The sequence below is a fragment of the Bufo gargarizans genome, chromosome 2 (genome assembly GCF_014858855.1).
Source record: "Bufo gargarizans isolate SCDJY-AF-19 chromosome 2, ASM1485885v1, whole genome shotgun sequence".
In the NCBI taxonomy this organism is placed as follows: Eukaryota; Metazoa; Chordata; class Amphibia; order Anura; family Bufonidae; genus Bufo; species Bufo gargarizans.
Genome location: NC_058081.1, coordinates 703,804,081 through 703,821,064, shown reverse-complemented (window position 1 = coordinate 703,821,064; position 16,984 = coordinate 703,804,081). Strand labels below are relative to the sequence as shown.

Genomic DNA, 16,984 nt, shown 5'->3' with positions numbered 1-16,984 from the left:
ACAGTGGGAGAATTGCATAGTAAGATCTGGTTTAGCCTCCCAGAACTTGACGAGATTATGGTTGGTAGACACCATGGGAATAGTCAACCTAGATCAGAGAAGTAGCATCCGGATCCGGCGGGACAGTCCTGGATTACAGTGGTTGTCCCGCTGTCCCGCTGTCCCGTAAGGGGTAGGTATGTCCCGCTTTCTGGCAGCTCCCTGTTCCATTATCCCTCCCCCATGCTGGCTCTCCACACTCTGGTCTGTGCGGGGGCGGGGCCAGCTGACAGTCAGCGTCGGCTCCGCCTCTTTCACAGACTAGAGCAGCCGATGTCCTGCTGCTGCTGCTAGGAAGAAGGTAAGTATGTGGTGTTTATTTTTTACTTTCTGTGAGGGGCACAATGTGGGCATATTACTGGGGGGCACATTGTGGGCATATTACTGGGGGGCACATTGTAGGCATATTACTGGGGGGCACATTGTGGGCATATTACTGGGGGGCACATTGTGGGCATATTACTGGGGGGCACATTGTGGGCATATTACTGGGGGGCACATTGTGGGCATATTACTGGGGGGCACATTGTGGGCATATTACTGGGGGGCACAGCTGGGCATATTTCTGTGAAGACACAATGTGGGCATAAATACTGTGCAGTGGCATGAAGGGGGAATAATTACTATGTGGGGGCATTAAGGGGACTGGGTGGGATTAGGTGTATAGTTATATTTTGGGCGGAGTTAGAGGCGTGGCCTAGTGCGGAAACAATTTTCTGCAGTGCGATTCGCACATAGTGTTCTTCTTTGTTCGTTTACAAAGTTGGGAGGTGTGAAGTAGGACTGCCCATAGATGATCATTGAATGAAGCAGCTGAGGATGGAGTGGTTAACTGTCGATAGGAATCAAGTCTAGAACTTAGGGCTCATGCACACGACCGTATGTGTTTTGTGGTCCGCAAAAAATACGGATGACGTCCGTGTGCATTCCGTATTTTGCGGAATGGAACAGCTGGCCCCTAATAGAACAGTCTTATCCTTGTCCGTAATGCGGACAATAGGACATGTTCTATTTTTTTTGCAGAACGGAAATTCGGACATACGGAAACGGAATGCACACAGAGTAACTTCGTTTTTTTTTGCGGACCCATTGAAGTGAATAGTTCCACATACAGTCTGCAAAAAAACGGAACGGACACGGAAAGAAAATAAGTTCGTGTGCAAGAGGCCTTACCGAGGGAACGGAGGACACTGCACGGGGGAGGGAGGGGTTTATTGCTTTATATGTTTTGTACTTTTGTACTGTGTGTTAAGGCAAATAAAAATGATCTGATTAAAAAAAAATAAGCTGTAGAAACCAGTGTCAGGCAGCTGCTGCCAAGGCCAATAAGAGAATGGGTTGCATCAAAAGGGGCATAGATGCCGGTGATGAGAACATAGTCCTACCACTTTACACATCACTAGTCAGACCACACATGGAGGACTGTGTACAGTTCTGGGCTCCTGTGAACAAGGCAGACATAGCAGAGCTGGAGAGGGTTCAGAGGAGGGCAACTAATGTAATAACTGGAATGGGTTATAACTGAGGGGAGATCTAATAACTATGTATAAATATATCAGGGGTCAGTACAGAGATCACTCCCATCATCTATTTATCCCCAGGACGGTGACTGTGACGAGGGGGCATCCTCTGCGTCTGGAGGAAAGAAGGTTTGTACACAAACATAGAAGAGGATTCTTTACTGTAAGAGCAGTGAGACTATGGAGCTCTCTGCCTGAGGAGGTGGTGATGGGGAGTACAATAAAGGAATTCAGGAGGGGCCTGGATGTATTTCTGGAGTGTAATAATATTACAGGCTATAGCTACTAGAGAGGGGTCGTTGATCCAGGGAGATAGTCTGATGACTGATTAGAGCAGGAAGGAATTTTTTATTCCCCTAAAGTGAGGAAAATTGGCTTCTACCTCACAGTTTTTTTTTGCCTTCCTCTAGAGCAGGATGGGTCGTCAGCTGTCAGTGACAGCGGGGGAGCCGAGGAGAAGGCAGAAGCAGTTATCAGCGCTTCGTAGGGTGGACCCGGCTTGGGGGCAGAGGAGCGCAGAGCTGCAGGGTTAGGAGACCTGATCAGCTCTGCCTGTGTACAATGCACCCACCGTAGGCTGGTTTCCCCTGTAACTGGGGCTCCTTTAGATGCAAAAAAAATGTCTGTCCCCAAAGGTCTTTCAGTGACCTCTTGGGGACAAATTATGTGGAAAAAATATATTAAATAAGTTAAAAAATAATAAAATAAAAAAATTATAAATCAAAAATAAAATATGATGTGGAAAAAAAATAGAAAATAAAAAAATAAAAAAATACAAATAAAAGGAAAAATTGCTAAGTAAAAAAGTGTTCACTGCCCCCTAACAGTCTTTTTATTATCCCTTGTCATTATTTGGCAAAAATATATATAAAAAATAAAAATCTAAATTAAAATTAAAAAAAATAATAAAATACAAATAAAATAAAAAAAATAAAAAGTGCAAAATAGTACAGTGTTCATTGTCCTCCAATAGTCTTTTTATTACCTCTTGGGGGTGATATTATGTGGCAAAAATATATTTAAATAATAAGTAATAAACCAATTATAAAAAAAGGAATACAATAAAATATTATTAAAATACAAATAAAAGTAATAAATAAAATGGAAACAGTGAAAAATTCACAAAAAGTGTCAGTGTCCCCCGAAGGTCTTTTTATGACCTCTTGGGGGATATTATTTGTAGCAGAAATATATTAAAAATTAAGTTAAAAAAGAAAGAAAAAAACACCCACACCAACCAAAACCGTTGCCATTATCGGCCCATTCATGTGAAACTAACTATACATATAAATATAACCAAATGACCGACACAAAATAGGGAACTAATTATAATAATTTATTTTGGTGTCAGTTTGCATATTTAAAGAATAAGGAGCTATAGTTTGAAAAAAAATACTTTTTAAAAATGTTTTGTGCAGTTTTTCCCAAATAAAACGAAAAAATTAATTATAAGGCCCTATGTGTCAAGTAAAAAATTGTTGCAAAAATTGTTTTGGTAGTCCCAACACATAAAAAAGTTACAACCGTTCGAACCACCAGCTGCACAAAAACACAAAAAAAGTGTCTTTTCAGGACTGGTTTTTAAAGTGTTAACCAATAAGCGCTTTCCCCACTAGTAAGAGAAAGTGCTTACTGGTTATTGCAGGGCGCCTGTAACTGGCAGGAGGCGGTAATAACCAGGGAGCACGGCCTCTGCAGTGAGGGAAATCACTGATTTATGAACAAGTTCCTGCAGCATGGCCCCTGAACCAGAAGATGCATACTTACCTGCTCCATGCCGCCCTGCCCCCGCTGCCTCCCTGCTCCATGCCACCCTGCCCCCGCTGCCTCCCTGCTCCATGCCACCCTGCCCCTGCTGCCTCCCTGCTCCATGCCACCCTGCCCCCCTGCTCCATGCCACCCTGCCCCCGCTGCCTCCCTGCTCCATGCCGCCCTGCCCCCGCTGCCTCCATCTTCCGGTTCCTGCACTTTTACACCTGTCCGTGCATGACCATGGTCACATACACCGCTCCAGTCAATGACTGGCTGCAGCAGTGACACGCTTCTTGTGGCCACATCACTACTGAAGCCAGTGATTGGCTGCAGAGGTACATGTGACCATGGCCATGTACTGACAGGTGTAATCAGTGCCGGGAGCAGGTAAGTATAACTCTTCGGTTTCAGGGGCCATTCTGCAAGAACTTGTTAAAAATTCATTTTTACTGGGAAATCCCTTTAAAGGGAATCTGTCACCTGGTTTGACCATATTAAGCTCTCACCATTGCCATGTGTAATAAATTACCTTCTCTCCTGCAGTGGTTTTCTTTCTTATTTTCGTGTCATATGCAAATGACCCCTGAAGGTGCCCATAGCGGCGTTATTCTTCACCCTCTGAGCCCAGTGACGCCCCCTGCAGTGCCTAGCCCGCCATAGTTTAGAGCCCAAGCAAGCCTCCTCGCTATGCAGTATCGTCCCACAGCCTAGTTTAACGGCGGCGCCCCCTCTGCTACGTCAGCTAATTCATTAAAGCCACGTACCTGGAATCTTCAGTTCGTCCGGCTGAAATCTCGCGCAGGCGCAGTACCGCCTACTGCCTGTGCGATCCAACCGCTCCTGTGGGCAACAGCCTCAAAAGTGTCACTGGGCATGCGCAGAGCCCAGTGACGTCTTCTTATCGCTGTTGCCCTCAGGAGCGGTTGGATCGCGCAGGCAGTAGGCGGTACTGCGCCTGCGCGAGATTTCAGCCGGACGAACTGAAGATTCCAGGTGCGTGGCTTGAATGAATTAGCTGACGTTGCAGAGGGGGCGCCGCCGGCCAGTGAGAGTTTTTGGGGATGTATTTTGTGCTCATGGGGGCAGTATTGTGTGATGAACTGTGGGGCGGTATAATGTGCCACAATACGGTACTGCTGGCCCGGACTTCCATCAATTTGTACCCGACTACAAAACGGGGCCACTGTTAGTATTTTTCCAGGGCCAGCAGCGATATATTAAGGTCAATTACTGGGAACACGTCTTCATAGGGACGCTCACTCCTGATAACTGGCGGTATAATCGTGCCGCACATCTGTCTGTGTAATCAGGGATGTGCTACTGATAGTCAATGTAACTAAGTGAAGGAGGAATGACTGTGATAGCGATCATTCCTCCCCAGTCACTTTACATCGGCCTGTGTACAATGCGCCCCTCAGACCAAAAAAGGTTGTGCACCCCTGCTCTAGATCAACTTGCAGGATGACAGGCCAAACTGGATGGACAGGGGGCTTTTTTCAGCCTTATAAACTGTTACTATGTTACCCAGGGTCAGCGGGATACATCCAGCCGCCATGATCTTCTGGTAGGCTCCTCGAATCCTCCTGCAGCTGTCCTTAAGGTTATACAGATTGACGTGGACATCTCCAATATCAGCCACCATGAGGGAGTTGTATGGCGCCGCCCTAGTGGTGGCATTATACGTCCGCACCATGCAGGATTCAGCTCTGATGTGGCGGGGTCCAAACCTGGTTAATCATAAAGAATATTCCATGATGGGGAGTGTAGTGCCATGTGGTTCACCGAGACTGTATCACACATTATCGGCTAAGGCTACTTTCACACTAGCGTTCGTCGGTCCGCTCGTGAGCTCCGTTTGAAGGGGCTCACGAGCGGACCCGAACGCAGCCGTCCAGCCCTGATGCAGTCTGAATGGAGCGGATCCGCTCAGACTGCATCAGTCTGGCGGCGTTCAGCCTCCGCTCCGCTCGCCTCCGCACGGACAGGCGGACAGCAGAACGCTGCTTGCAGCGTTCGGGTGTCCGCCTGGCCGTGCGGAGGCGTGCGGATCCGTCCAGACTTACAATGTAGGTCAATGGGGACGGATCCGTTTGAAGATGCCACAATATGGCTCAATCTTCAGGCGGATCCGTCCCCCATTGACTTTACATTGAAAGTCTGGACGGATCCGTACGAGGCTATTTTCACACTTAGCTGTTATATGCTAAAATAATGCAGACGGATCCGATCGAACGCTAGTGTGAAAGTAGCCTTAGATACACAGACAGTATCTCACCTGATCGGCTTACATACAAGGCTCGGCAGACAGTATCACACATTATAGCCTTAGGCCTCCATGCACACGGCCGGCAAACCGCGGATACGCAAAAAACTGAAGCCGCCCATTTTGCCTTCCGCAATTTGCGGAACGGAATGGGAGCCGGCAATATAAATGCCCGGACAAGAATAGGACAGGTTATATTTTTTTGCGGAGCCACGAATGCAGACAGCACACGGAGTGCTGTCGGCATCTTTTGTGGCCCCATTGAAGTGAATGGGTCTGCATCCAAGCCGCCGTTTACGGACCCAAACAACGGTCGTGTGCATGAGGCCTTACACACATGGCTCGGCAGATGGTAAGCTTAGGTCCCATGCTCAGCAGGCAGTATCCCGCATAAAAGGATTAGATACAGCAGCTTAGGGGTGGGCGGTATAGGCGATATAGGCGATATGCGATATGAATTTGGGCCACGATATGGATTTTCGCCATATCGCCTATATCGCCGGACCGCGATATGATCATTTTCTCCTGAGCCGGCCGGCACAGCGGAGGGAGGAGGAGGGAGTCCCTCCCTCCCCACTGTGCGCGGCTGCCGCTGAACACCAATGAGGACAGAGTAGGAGGAGGAGGGGAGGGACTGTGGCCACTGCGCTACCAATGAATGTGCCGGCCATATCCCACAGGGTCCCCCTCCTCCCCCCCCATCATTGGTGGCAGTTTGCAGTTCCGATCGGAGCCCCAGCAGTGTAATGCTGGGGCTCCGATCGGTTACCATGGCAGCCAGGAGTCACGCTGCTGAAGTCCTGGCTGCCATGGTATGTTAGTGAGCAGAGAGCAGCGCATTATACTCACGTGCGCTGTGGCCGGCGGTCGCTGCTTCTTCTGTCTGTGCGGCGGATTGCTAATGCTTACAGCATTAGCAATGCGCCGCACAGACCTATGAGAAGGAGCGAACGGCGGCCACAGCGCACGTGAGTATAATGCGCTGCTCTCTGCTCACTAACCTACCATGGCAGCCAGGACTTCAGCAGCGTGACTCCTGGCTGCCATGGTAACCGATCGGAGCCCCAGCATTACACTGCTGGGGCTCCGATCGGAACGGCAAACTGCCACCAATGATGGGGGGGAGGAGGGGGACCCTGTGGCCACTGCCACCAATGATTAATACATTGCGTTGCGTTACCAGAGGGGACATATCAGAGGCAGGGGGAGAAGATCAGAGGCTGGGGAAGGGGGACATATCAGAGGCTGGGGAAGGGGGACATATCAGAGGCAGGGGGAGAAGATCAGAGGCTGGGGAAGGGGGACATATCAGAGGCTGGGGAAGGGGGACATATCAGAGGCTGGGGAAGGGTGACATATCAGAGGCTGGGGAAGGGTGACATATCAGAGGCTGGGGGAGAAGATCAGAGGCTGGGGAAGGGGGGCAGATCAGAGGCTGGGGAAGGGGGGCAGATCAGAGGCTGGGGAAGGGGGGCAGATCAGAGGCTGGGGAAGGGGGGCAGATCAGAGGCTGGGGAAGGGGGGCAGATCAGAGGCTGGGGAAGGGGGGCAGATCAGAGGCTGGGGAAGGGGGGCAGATCAGAGGCTGGGGGAGAAGATCAGAGGCTGGGGAAGGGGGGCAGATCAGAGGCTGGGGAAGGGGGGCAGATCAGAGGCTGGGGGAGAAGATCAGAGGCTAGGGAAGGGGGGCAGATCAGAGGCTGGGGAAGGGGGGCAGATCAGAGGCTGGGGAAGGGGGGCAGATCAGAGGCTGGGGAAGGGGGGCAGATCAGAGGCTGGGGAAGGGGGGCAGATCAGAGGCTGGGGAAGGGGGGCAGATCAGAGGCTGGGGGAGAAGATCAGAGGCTAGGGAAGGGGGGCAGATCAGAGGCTGGGGAAGGGGGGCAGATCAGAGGCTGGGGAAGGGGGGCAGATCAGAGGCTGGGGAAGGGGGGCAGATCAGAGGCTGGGGAAGGGGGGCAGATCAGAGGCTGGGGAAGGGGGGCAGATCAGAGGCTGGGGAAGGGGGGCAGATCAGAGGCTGGGGAGGCAGATCAGAGGCTGGGGAGGCAGATCAGAGGCTGGGGGGGGGGCAGATAAGAGGCTGGGGGGGGGCAGATAAGAGGCTGGCGCCATGGTCAGCTCCCTGCTGTTGTGTGTACTATGCACAGGGCAGCAGGGAGAGTGTAAAGTCCTATTCACCCTAATAGAGCTCTATTAGGGTGAATATGACAAGGGTTCTAGCCCTTAATGAGGCCAATAGTTAATAAGTAAAAAAAAAAATATTTAAACCCCCCCCCCCCCAATATAGAAAACAATATATCGCAATATATATCGCACATGCTTAAAATTATATCGCAATATAGATTTTAGGCCATATCGCCCACCCCTACAGCAGCTCAGCAGACAGTATCACACATGACAGGATTAGATACAGCAGCTCATCAGACAGTATCACACATGACAGGATTAGATACAGCAGCTCAGCAGACAGTATCACACATGACAGGATTAGATACAGCAGCTCAGCAGACAGTATCACACATGATAGGATTAGATACAGAAGCTCAGCAGACAGTATCACACATGATAGGATTAGATACAGAAGCTCAGCAGACAGTATCCTACATACTAGGATTAGATACAGAAGCTCAGCAGACAGTATCCTACATACTAGGATTAGATACAGCAGCTCAGCAGACAGTATCCCACATACTAGGATTAGATACAGCAGCTCAGCAGACAGTATCCCACATACTAGGATTAGATACAGCAGCTCAGCAGACAGTATCCCACATACTAGGATTAGATACAGCAGCTCAGCAGACAGTATCCCACATACTAGGATTAGATACAGCAGCTCAGCAGACAGTATCACACATACTAGGATTAGATACAGCAGCTCAGCAGACAGTATCACACATACTAGGATTAGATACAGCAGCTCAGCAGACAGTATCACACATACTAGGATTAGATACACAGCTCAGCAGACAGTATCCCACATACTAGGATTAGATACAGCAGCTCAGCAGACAGTATCACACATACTAGGATTAGATACACAGCTCAGCAGACAGTATCCCACATACTAGGATTAGATACAGCAGCTCAGCAGACAGTATCACACATACTAGGATTAGATACAGCAGCTCAGCAGACAGTATCTGTTACGCTTCGGTGTGGGAGGGAAACAGGGAATCAGGCCTGAGAACTAGGGAAGGAAGATGGACACCTCCTAGTAAGGCTCCAGTCACACGTCCGTGGAATGGGTCAGCATCCGTTCTGCAATATCCGGAACGGGTGCGGACCTATTCATTCTCAATAGGGCAGGAATGGATGCGGAGAGCACACAGTGTGCTCTCCGCATCCGCATTTCCGGAGCGCGGCCCCGATCTTCTGGTCCGCAGCTCCGGAAAAAAATAGAACATGTCCTATTCTTGTCCGCAATTGTGGACTAGAATAGGCAGTTCTATGGGGGTTCCGGCCGGGTGTATTGCGGATCCGCAGGGCACTACGGACGTCTGAATGGACCCTAACACTGGGTTCACACCTGAGCGTTTTACAGCGTGTTCCTACACGCTGTAAAACGCTCAACCAGGAGAAACCAATGATTCCCTATGGGAATAGTTCACACCTGGGCATTTTACAGCGCGTACGATCGCGCTGTAAAACGCCCTACGCTCAAAAAAGTACATGAGCTTCTTTGGGGCGTTTTGTCGCGCGTTCCCGTACATAGACATTCGGGAACGCGCGACAATGGGCGTTCGCTTGTCTCTGTATGCGCGATTGTAAACGCCGGTACAATCGCGCATACAGAGCGCTCCTTTCGGAACGCTCAGGTGTGAACCCAGCCTAAAACCCTAACCAAAATCCTGACTGACTACCAGTATGAACAGACCCCAGAGGTAGGTGAGTTCATACGCAGGAATACCTAGTCCTAACTCACCCTATAGGACCCTGGTACTAATGTCAGAACTGAGACAACCTGTTCCTCCAAAAGGAAGGACAAACAGGAGGCCTGATACAAACAATAGGGAAATGCAACACACAAAATACAAGAAGGGAAAGGAAAGACTTGACTTCAAAGGAGCAATGGAAGCACCAGGAACTCAGCTGAGATCGCCACACCAGCGATCCAAACAGAAGCTATAAACCGCACAGCATTGTGGGAAAAGCAACTATTAGGCCCCTTTCACACAAATGATACGGATTAGGTCCGGATGCGTTCAGTGAAACTCGCACCATTTTGCAAGCAACTTCAGTCAGTTTTGTCTGCGATTGCGTTCAGTTGTTTAGTTTTTTCCACGCGGAAGCAATGCGTTTTGATGCGTTTTTCACGTCTGTGATAAAAAAAAAAAAACTAAAAGGTTTACAAACAACATCTCTTAGCAACCATCGGTGAAAAACGCACTTGCTTCCGGATGGAATGCGTTTTTCACTGAACACCCATTCACTTCTATGGAGCCAGGGCTGCGTGATAAATGCTGAATACAGAACATGCTGCGATTTTCACGCAACACAGACCCATTGAAATGAGTGGGTGCGGATGCTATGCGTTCACGTCACGCATCGCACCCGTGCGGACAACTCGCTCGTGTGAAAGGGGCCTAAATAAGGAATGTTAAATGACCCCATAAGCAACACCTGAGGCAAGTGGTGTGACCATTACCTGAAACAACAGACGTCTACTGATCCACAGGAAAAACCTGTCAGACCGTATCCCACATACTAGGATTGGATACAGCAGCTCAGCAGACAGTATCCCACATACTAGGATTAGATACAGCAGCTCAGCAGACAGTATCCCACATACTAGGATTAGATACAGCAGCTCAGCAGACAGTATCCCACATACTAGGATTAGATACAGCAGCTCAGCAGGCAGTATCCCACATACTAGGATTAGATACAGCAGCTCAGCAGACAGTATCCCACATACTAGGATTAGATACAGCAGCTCAGCAGACAGTATCTCACATACTAGGATTAGATACAGCAGCTCAGCAGAACGTATCCCACATACTAGGATTAGATACAGCAGCTCAGCAGACAGTATCCCACATACTAGGATTAGATACAGCAGACAGTATCCCACATACTAGGATTAGATACAGCAGCTCAGCAGACAGTATCCCACATACTAGGATTAGATACAGCAGCTCAGCAGACAGTATCACACATACTAGGATTAGATTCAGCAGGCAGTATCCCACATGCTAGGATTAGATACAGCAGCTCAGCAGACAGTATCCCACATACTAGGATTAGATACAGCAGCTCAGCAGACAGTATCCCACATACTAGGATTGGATACAGCAGCTCAGCAGACAGTATCACACATGATCGGATTGGATACAGCAGCTCAGCAGACAGTATCCCACATACTAGGATTGGATACAGCAGCTCAGCAGACAGTATCCCACATACTAGGATTAGATACAGCAGCTCAGCAGACAGTATCCCACATACTAGAATTGGATACAGCAGCTCAGCAGACAGTATCCCACATACTAGGATTAGATACAGCAGCTCAGCAGACAGTATCCCACATACTAGGATTGGATACAGCAGCTCAGCAGACAGTATCACACATTACAGCCTAAGGCCTCTGGCATACGACCGTATGTATTTTGCGGTCCGCAAAAAAACAGATCCGCAAAAGATACAGATGACGTCTGCGTGCATTCCGTATTTTGCGGAACGGAGCAGCCGGCCCCTGATAGAACAGTACTATCCTTGTCCGTAATGCGGACAATAATAGGACATGTTCTATTTTTTTGCGGAACGGAAATACGGACATACGGAAACGTAATGCACACGGAGTACCTTCCGTTTTTGTTGCCGACCCATTGAAATGAATGGTTCCATATACAGGCCGCAGTTGCGGCCCGTACTTCAATGAGGCTGCAAAAAAAAAAATGGATATATAAAAACATTTAGGGTACTTTCACACTAGCGTTTTTCTTTTCCGGCATAGAGTTCCGTCACAGGGGCTTTATACCGGAAAAGAACTGATCAGTTATATCCCCATGCATTCTGAATGGAGAGTAATCCGTTCAGTTTGCATCAGGATGTCTTCAGTTCAGTCGTTTTGACTGATCAGGCAAAAGAGAAAACCGTAGCATGCTACGGTTTTTTCTCCGGCGAAAAAAACTGAAGACATGCCTGAACGCCGGATCCGGCATTTTTTCCCATAGGAATGTATTAGCGCCGGATCCGGCATTCAGAATACCGGAATGCCGGATCCGTCGTTCCGGCATGCGCATGCACAGATCGGTAAAAATGCGAAAAATGTACAAGACGGATCCGTCGGTCCGCATGACAAGCGGAGAGACGGATCCGTCCTTGCAAAGCATTTGTGAGACGGATCCGCATCCGGATCCGTCTCACAAATGCTTTCAGGCAGCAGCAGATCGGCGGATCCGGCGGCCGCCCGCCGGATCACACTGCCGCAAGCGTGAAAGTAGCCTTATACAGCTCCTATTGATGTCAATGGCAACCATATAAAATATGTATGCAGTAGGCTCCCCCTGGTGGTGACAGCCGGGAACTTCTGCAGGAGACTTGCACATTGGGAACGGGGGAGTTCTCCTGTAACTCTAGAGTCTAGCAGACAATGGGGGAGATCAGACAAATACGAGCTTTATAGGAAGCGTCCTGCGATGTCATTTCTAGAGGCGACACAGTGTGGTTTCCTTGCCTTGCTCCAGGTCGGTTAGAGGTGCCTGTATCCAGGGGGACCCCAATAAAGGCCGCCTTCAGCCCCTCCGCAGACTCCTGGTAGGGAAGGCGCAGCATAGTGCAAACTCCAACTGGTCGAGCCACTTCTTCGGCACTCAGAGGGGCGTTAAACCTTGTGTCTGAAATCCTGCGTTCAGGGGGCGACTGGAGCTTTCTGCTCCCACAGACCAGCAGGGACCCCAGAAATGAATGAGAAGATGATAGTAGATGCATTTTCTGGGTGCACGGAGCGAAAGGGCCAAAAGCAGGCCCCTGGGAGATGGCTCTGCCGACTGCTCTGCAGATGGTCATTACTTTAGCCATGCTGAGACTCTTGTCCCTGCGTTCAAGGTGCAGTCGTCTGTACCCTGTGCAGCAGCGATCTCCTCTTCTTTGGTGACTGACCGCGGCTAAAATGTGTCTCTCCTCCCCTAAATTGAGACACTTCCAGGTCATTGGAGTATTTTTAACCAAGCCCAGCAAACAGTTATCTTATGTCAATAGCCAGCTAACCTGTAGCTGCAGGGGAGCAGAGCAAGTGATACAATGTAACAGCTCCCCCTGCTGGCAGAAGTGTGAATTGTTGTGCAGCAATTGGTGATAGATACTATGTAACAGCTCCCCCTGCTGGCAGAAGTGTGAATTGTTGTGCAGCACTAGGTGATAGATACTATGTAACAGCTCCCCCTGTTGGCAGAACTGTGAATTGTTCTGCAGCAATTGGTGACAGATAGGCACATCCTAAAACATTTAATGTGAAAATGGCTTAATGTAGCTTAATGTACCATAATGTGCCTAAACCTCAATCAATTGCCTTGAAACTTTGCACAGCCTAAGTTCTCAGCTTCCCAAACCTATCCTGGAAGTTTCATGGATTTTGGCTACCCACAAGGCAAACAAGTGACATTAAGCTTGTTTTTTGGGGAGCTTAATGTGGCTTAATCTACAAAAAAACAACTCAGATGTATAGTAGCACAGGCTGACACTGGGTATAAGAGCAACAGCTGAATAGTGATAGGCATGAGATCTTCAGTAGGAGAAACACCAGACTTGCTCCTGAGGTCCATTTCAGTACCATGGGCTGGTGAGAGGCACTGTGAGCTGGTGAGAGGGGCATTGGGGGCTGATGGAGAGGCACTGGGGGCTGGTGAGAGGCACTGGGGGCTGCTATGAGGCATGGGGCTCTTATCTGAGGTCTGATTGGCTGAGGTCTGATTAACATTGGGGGTCTGATTGATGGTATAATGAAAAATATTTTTTTCCGGAGCAGCTTGGAGAAAAAAGGCCTCACAGTCTCCCACACTCCTTCTGCCCGGCCAAGCCAGCCAGCACCCCCTGAGGCCAAGCCAGCCAGCACCCCTGAGGCCAAGCCAGCCAGCACCCCCTGAGGCCAAGCCAGCCAGCACCCCTGAGGCCAAGCCTGCCAGCACCCCTGAGGCCAAGCCAGCCAGCACCCCTGAGGCCAAGCCAGCCAGCACCCCTGATGCCAAGACTGTCAGCACCCCTGAAGCCAAGCCTGTCAGCACCCCTGAGGCCAAGCCTGTCAGCACCCCTGAGGCCAAGCCAGCCAGCACCCCTGAGGCCAAGCCTGCCAGCACCCCTGAGGCCAAGCCAGTCAGCACCCCTGAGGCCAAGCCTGCCAGCACCCCTGAGGCCAAGCCTGCCAGCACCCCTGAGGCCAAGCCAGCCAGCACCCCTGAGGCCAAGCCAGCCAGCACCCCTGAGGCCAAGCCAGCCAGCACCCCTGAGGCCAAGCCTGTCAGCACCCCTGAGGCCAAGCCTGTCAGCACCCCTGAGGCCAAGCCTGTCAGCACCCCTGAGGCAAAGCCTGTCAGCACCCCTGAGTCTTCAGAACTGTAAGTAAATTATATATAAGGGAGCTTATAATATGAAAGAGACGAATTATGTCTGAATAGACATATAGCGCAAATTCCAGATTTTGTTTACATTTTATGTTGCACTGAATTGCAGTGGATCTTGGGTGAGTTCCCACACTTTTTTCCCCAGGACTTGACCCCTGTTTAACAGTATACATTAAAAGCTGAGGTTTTAGTTGCACAAACTTTTGGCCAAAAATCTGTAGAAGCCACACCGCCACCGTCAAGGCACCTCTGTAAAGTGTGGTCCTAGCTCTATTTATTTGAGTCTCCAAATGGGAGCATATTGATTCAGTCGATAAATTATATGCAGGTGTACCTGGAGGTAGCCTACTCCTCCTCACAAGGTGCAGGGACTCATTGGACAACCACAGATGTATGCTGGGATCCCCAAAGCGTCACCGCATTCAAGATAGACTAAGACCTGAGCTGGAGCTATGGCTGATCCTGCGGCTAGCTTTGTGAATAATCCTTTACATTTCTAAATGCCGCTGCACAAAAGGTAGTAGGGGCCATGCGAGCCTAACGTCACTCAATAAGAGATCTTAGGCTACTTTCACACTTGCGTTAGGAGCGGATCCGTCTGGTGTCTGCACAGACGGATCCGCTCCTATAATGCAAACGCTTGCATCCGTTCAGAACGGATCCGTTTGCATAACTGTTTATTTCAGATCTGATTTTTCACTTCGGAAAACTCAGATCCGACAGTATATTCTAAACACAGAGGCGTTCCCATGGTGATGGGGACGCTTCATGTTAGAATATACTGAGAACTGTGTACACGACTGCCCCCTGCTGCCTGGCAGATGCTGCCAGGCAGCAGGGGGCAGACCCCCCCCCCCCCCCCTCCTGTATTTAACTTATTGGTGGCCAGTGCGGCCCCCCCTCCCTCCCCAGTATTAAATATGACCAGTGCGGCCTCCCCCTCCCTCCCTCCCCAGTATTAAATATGACCAGTGCGGCCCCCTCCCTCTATATTTATTGGTGGCCGGGCCAGTGCGGATTCCAAGTATTGTGAGCAGTGCGGCCTCCCCTCTCCCCCCCTAATTAAAATCACCCCCCCCCCCCATCATTGGTGGCAGCGGAGAGTACCGATCGGAGTCCCAGTTTAAATCGCTGGGGCTCCGATCGGTTACCATGGCAACCAAGACGCTATTGCAGTCTTGGCTGCCATGGTTACTTGGCAATAAATACAAGCATTATACTTACCTGAAGAGCTGCGATGTCTGACCGGCCGGGCGCTCCTCCTACTGGTAAGTGACAGGTCTGTGCTATAGGCAATGCGCCGCACAGACCTTTCACTTACCAGTAGGAGGAGCGCCCGGCCGGCAGCCTGCAATAGCGTCTTGGTTGCCATGGTAACCGATCGGAGCCCCAGCGATTTAAACTGGGACTCCGATCGGTACTCTCCGCTGCCACCAATGATGGGGGGGGGGGGGGGTGATTTTAATTAGGGGGGGAGAGGGGAGGCCGCACTGCTCACAATACTTGGAATCCGCACTGGCCCGGCCACCAATAAATATAGAGGGAGGGGGCCGCACTGGTAATATTTAATACTGGGGAGGGAGGGAGGGGGAGGCCGCACTGGTCATATTTAATACTGGGGAGGGAGGGAGGGGGAGGCCGCCGCACTGGTAATATTTAATACTGGGGAGGGAGGGGGAGGCCGCACTGGTCATATTTAATACTGGGGAGGGAGGGAGGAGGAGGCCGCCGCACTGGTAATATTTAATACTGGGGAGGGAGGGGGGCCGCTCTGGCCACCAATAAGTTAATTACAGGAGGAGGGGGGGGTCTGCCCCCTGCTGCCTGGCAGCATCTGCCAGGCAGCAGGGGGCAGTCATGTACACAGTTCTCAGTATATTCTAACATGAAGCGTCCCCATCACCATGGGAACGCCTCTGTGTTAGAATATACTGTCGGATCTGAGGTTTACGATGTAACTCAAATCCGATGGTATATTCTAACATAGAGGCGTTCCCATGGTGATGGGGACGCTTCAAGTTAAAATATACCATCGGATCGGAGAAAACTCCGATCTGATGGGGACTCCTGACTTTGCATTGAAAGTCAATGGGGGACGGATCCGTTTGAAATTGCACCATATTGTGTCAACGTCAAACGGATCCGTCCCCATTGACTTGCATTGTAAGTCTGGACAGATCCGTTTGGCTCCGCACGGCCAGGCGGACACGAAAACGCTGCAAGCAGCGTTCAGGTGTCCGCCTGCTGAGCGGAGCGGAGGCCAAACGGTGCCAAACTGATGCATTCTGAGCGGATCCGCATCCACTCAGAATGCATTGGGGCTGTACGGATCCGTTCGGGGCCGCTTGTGAGAGCCTTCAAACGGAACTCACAAGCGGAGCCCCGAACGCTAGTGTGAAAGTAGCCTTAGGTTGTGCAAATTTTGAAGGCAATTTATGTACATTACGGTACATTAATCTCTTTTTACATTAAGCTGTTCACATTCAATGTTTTAGGGATTTCAATGTGAATAACTTTTGGTATGTTTTCTCAAATGACCCCAAATCTTTAGAATATGTTGGCATAGAGAGAGTCTAGTAGGATGGGAAGTTTGGGGGAAATTGAGTTGTTTTTTGTACGTTAAGCCACATTAAGATCCCCAAAAAACAAGCTTAATGTCACTCATTTGCCTTGTGGGCAACCAAAATCCATGAAACTTCCAGGATAGGTTTGGGAAGCTTGGAACGTAGGTTGTGCAAAGTTTCAAGGCAATTGATTGAGGTTTAGTCACATTATGGCACATTAAGCCATTTTCACATGTCCCTGACAGATACAGTGGCCCCTCAAGTTATAATATTAATTGGTTC

At 49.9% G+C, this 16,984-nt stretch overlaps 1 protein-coding gene across 2 annotated transcripts in view; it reads right to left on the bottom strand.

Moving 5' to 3' along the window:
• Nucleotides 1–12,726, bottom strand: part of AGMAT (agmatinase) — a 41,525-nt gene extending 28,799 nt beyond the window's left edge. Inside the window, exons 1-2 of one of the 2 annotated variants that reach the window (XM_044278616.1) lie at nt 12,257–12,726; nt 4,836–5,038 (exon numbers count right to left, since the gene is read on the bottom strand). In XM_044278616.1, the coding sequence (XP_044134551.1) occupies nt 4,836–5,038; nt 12,257–12,600 (547 nt within the window). In that variant the 5' untranslated portion in view covers nt 12,601–12,726. The remainder of the gene's footprint in view (nt 1–4,835; nt 5,039–12,256) is intronic. The other variant, XM_044278615.1, reaches the window with a different exon arrangement.
• Between the last annotated feature and the right edge of the window lie 4,258 nt (nt 12,727–16,984).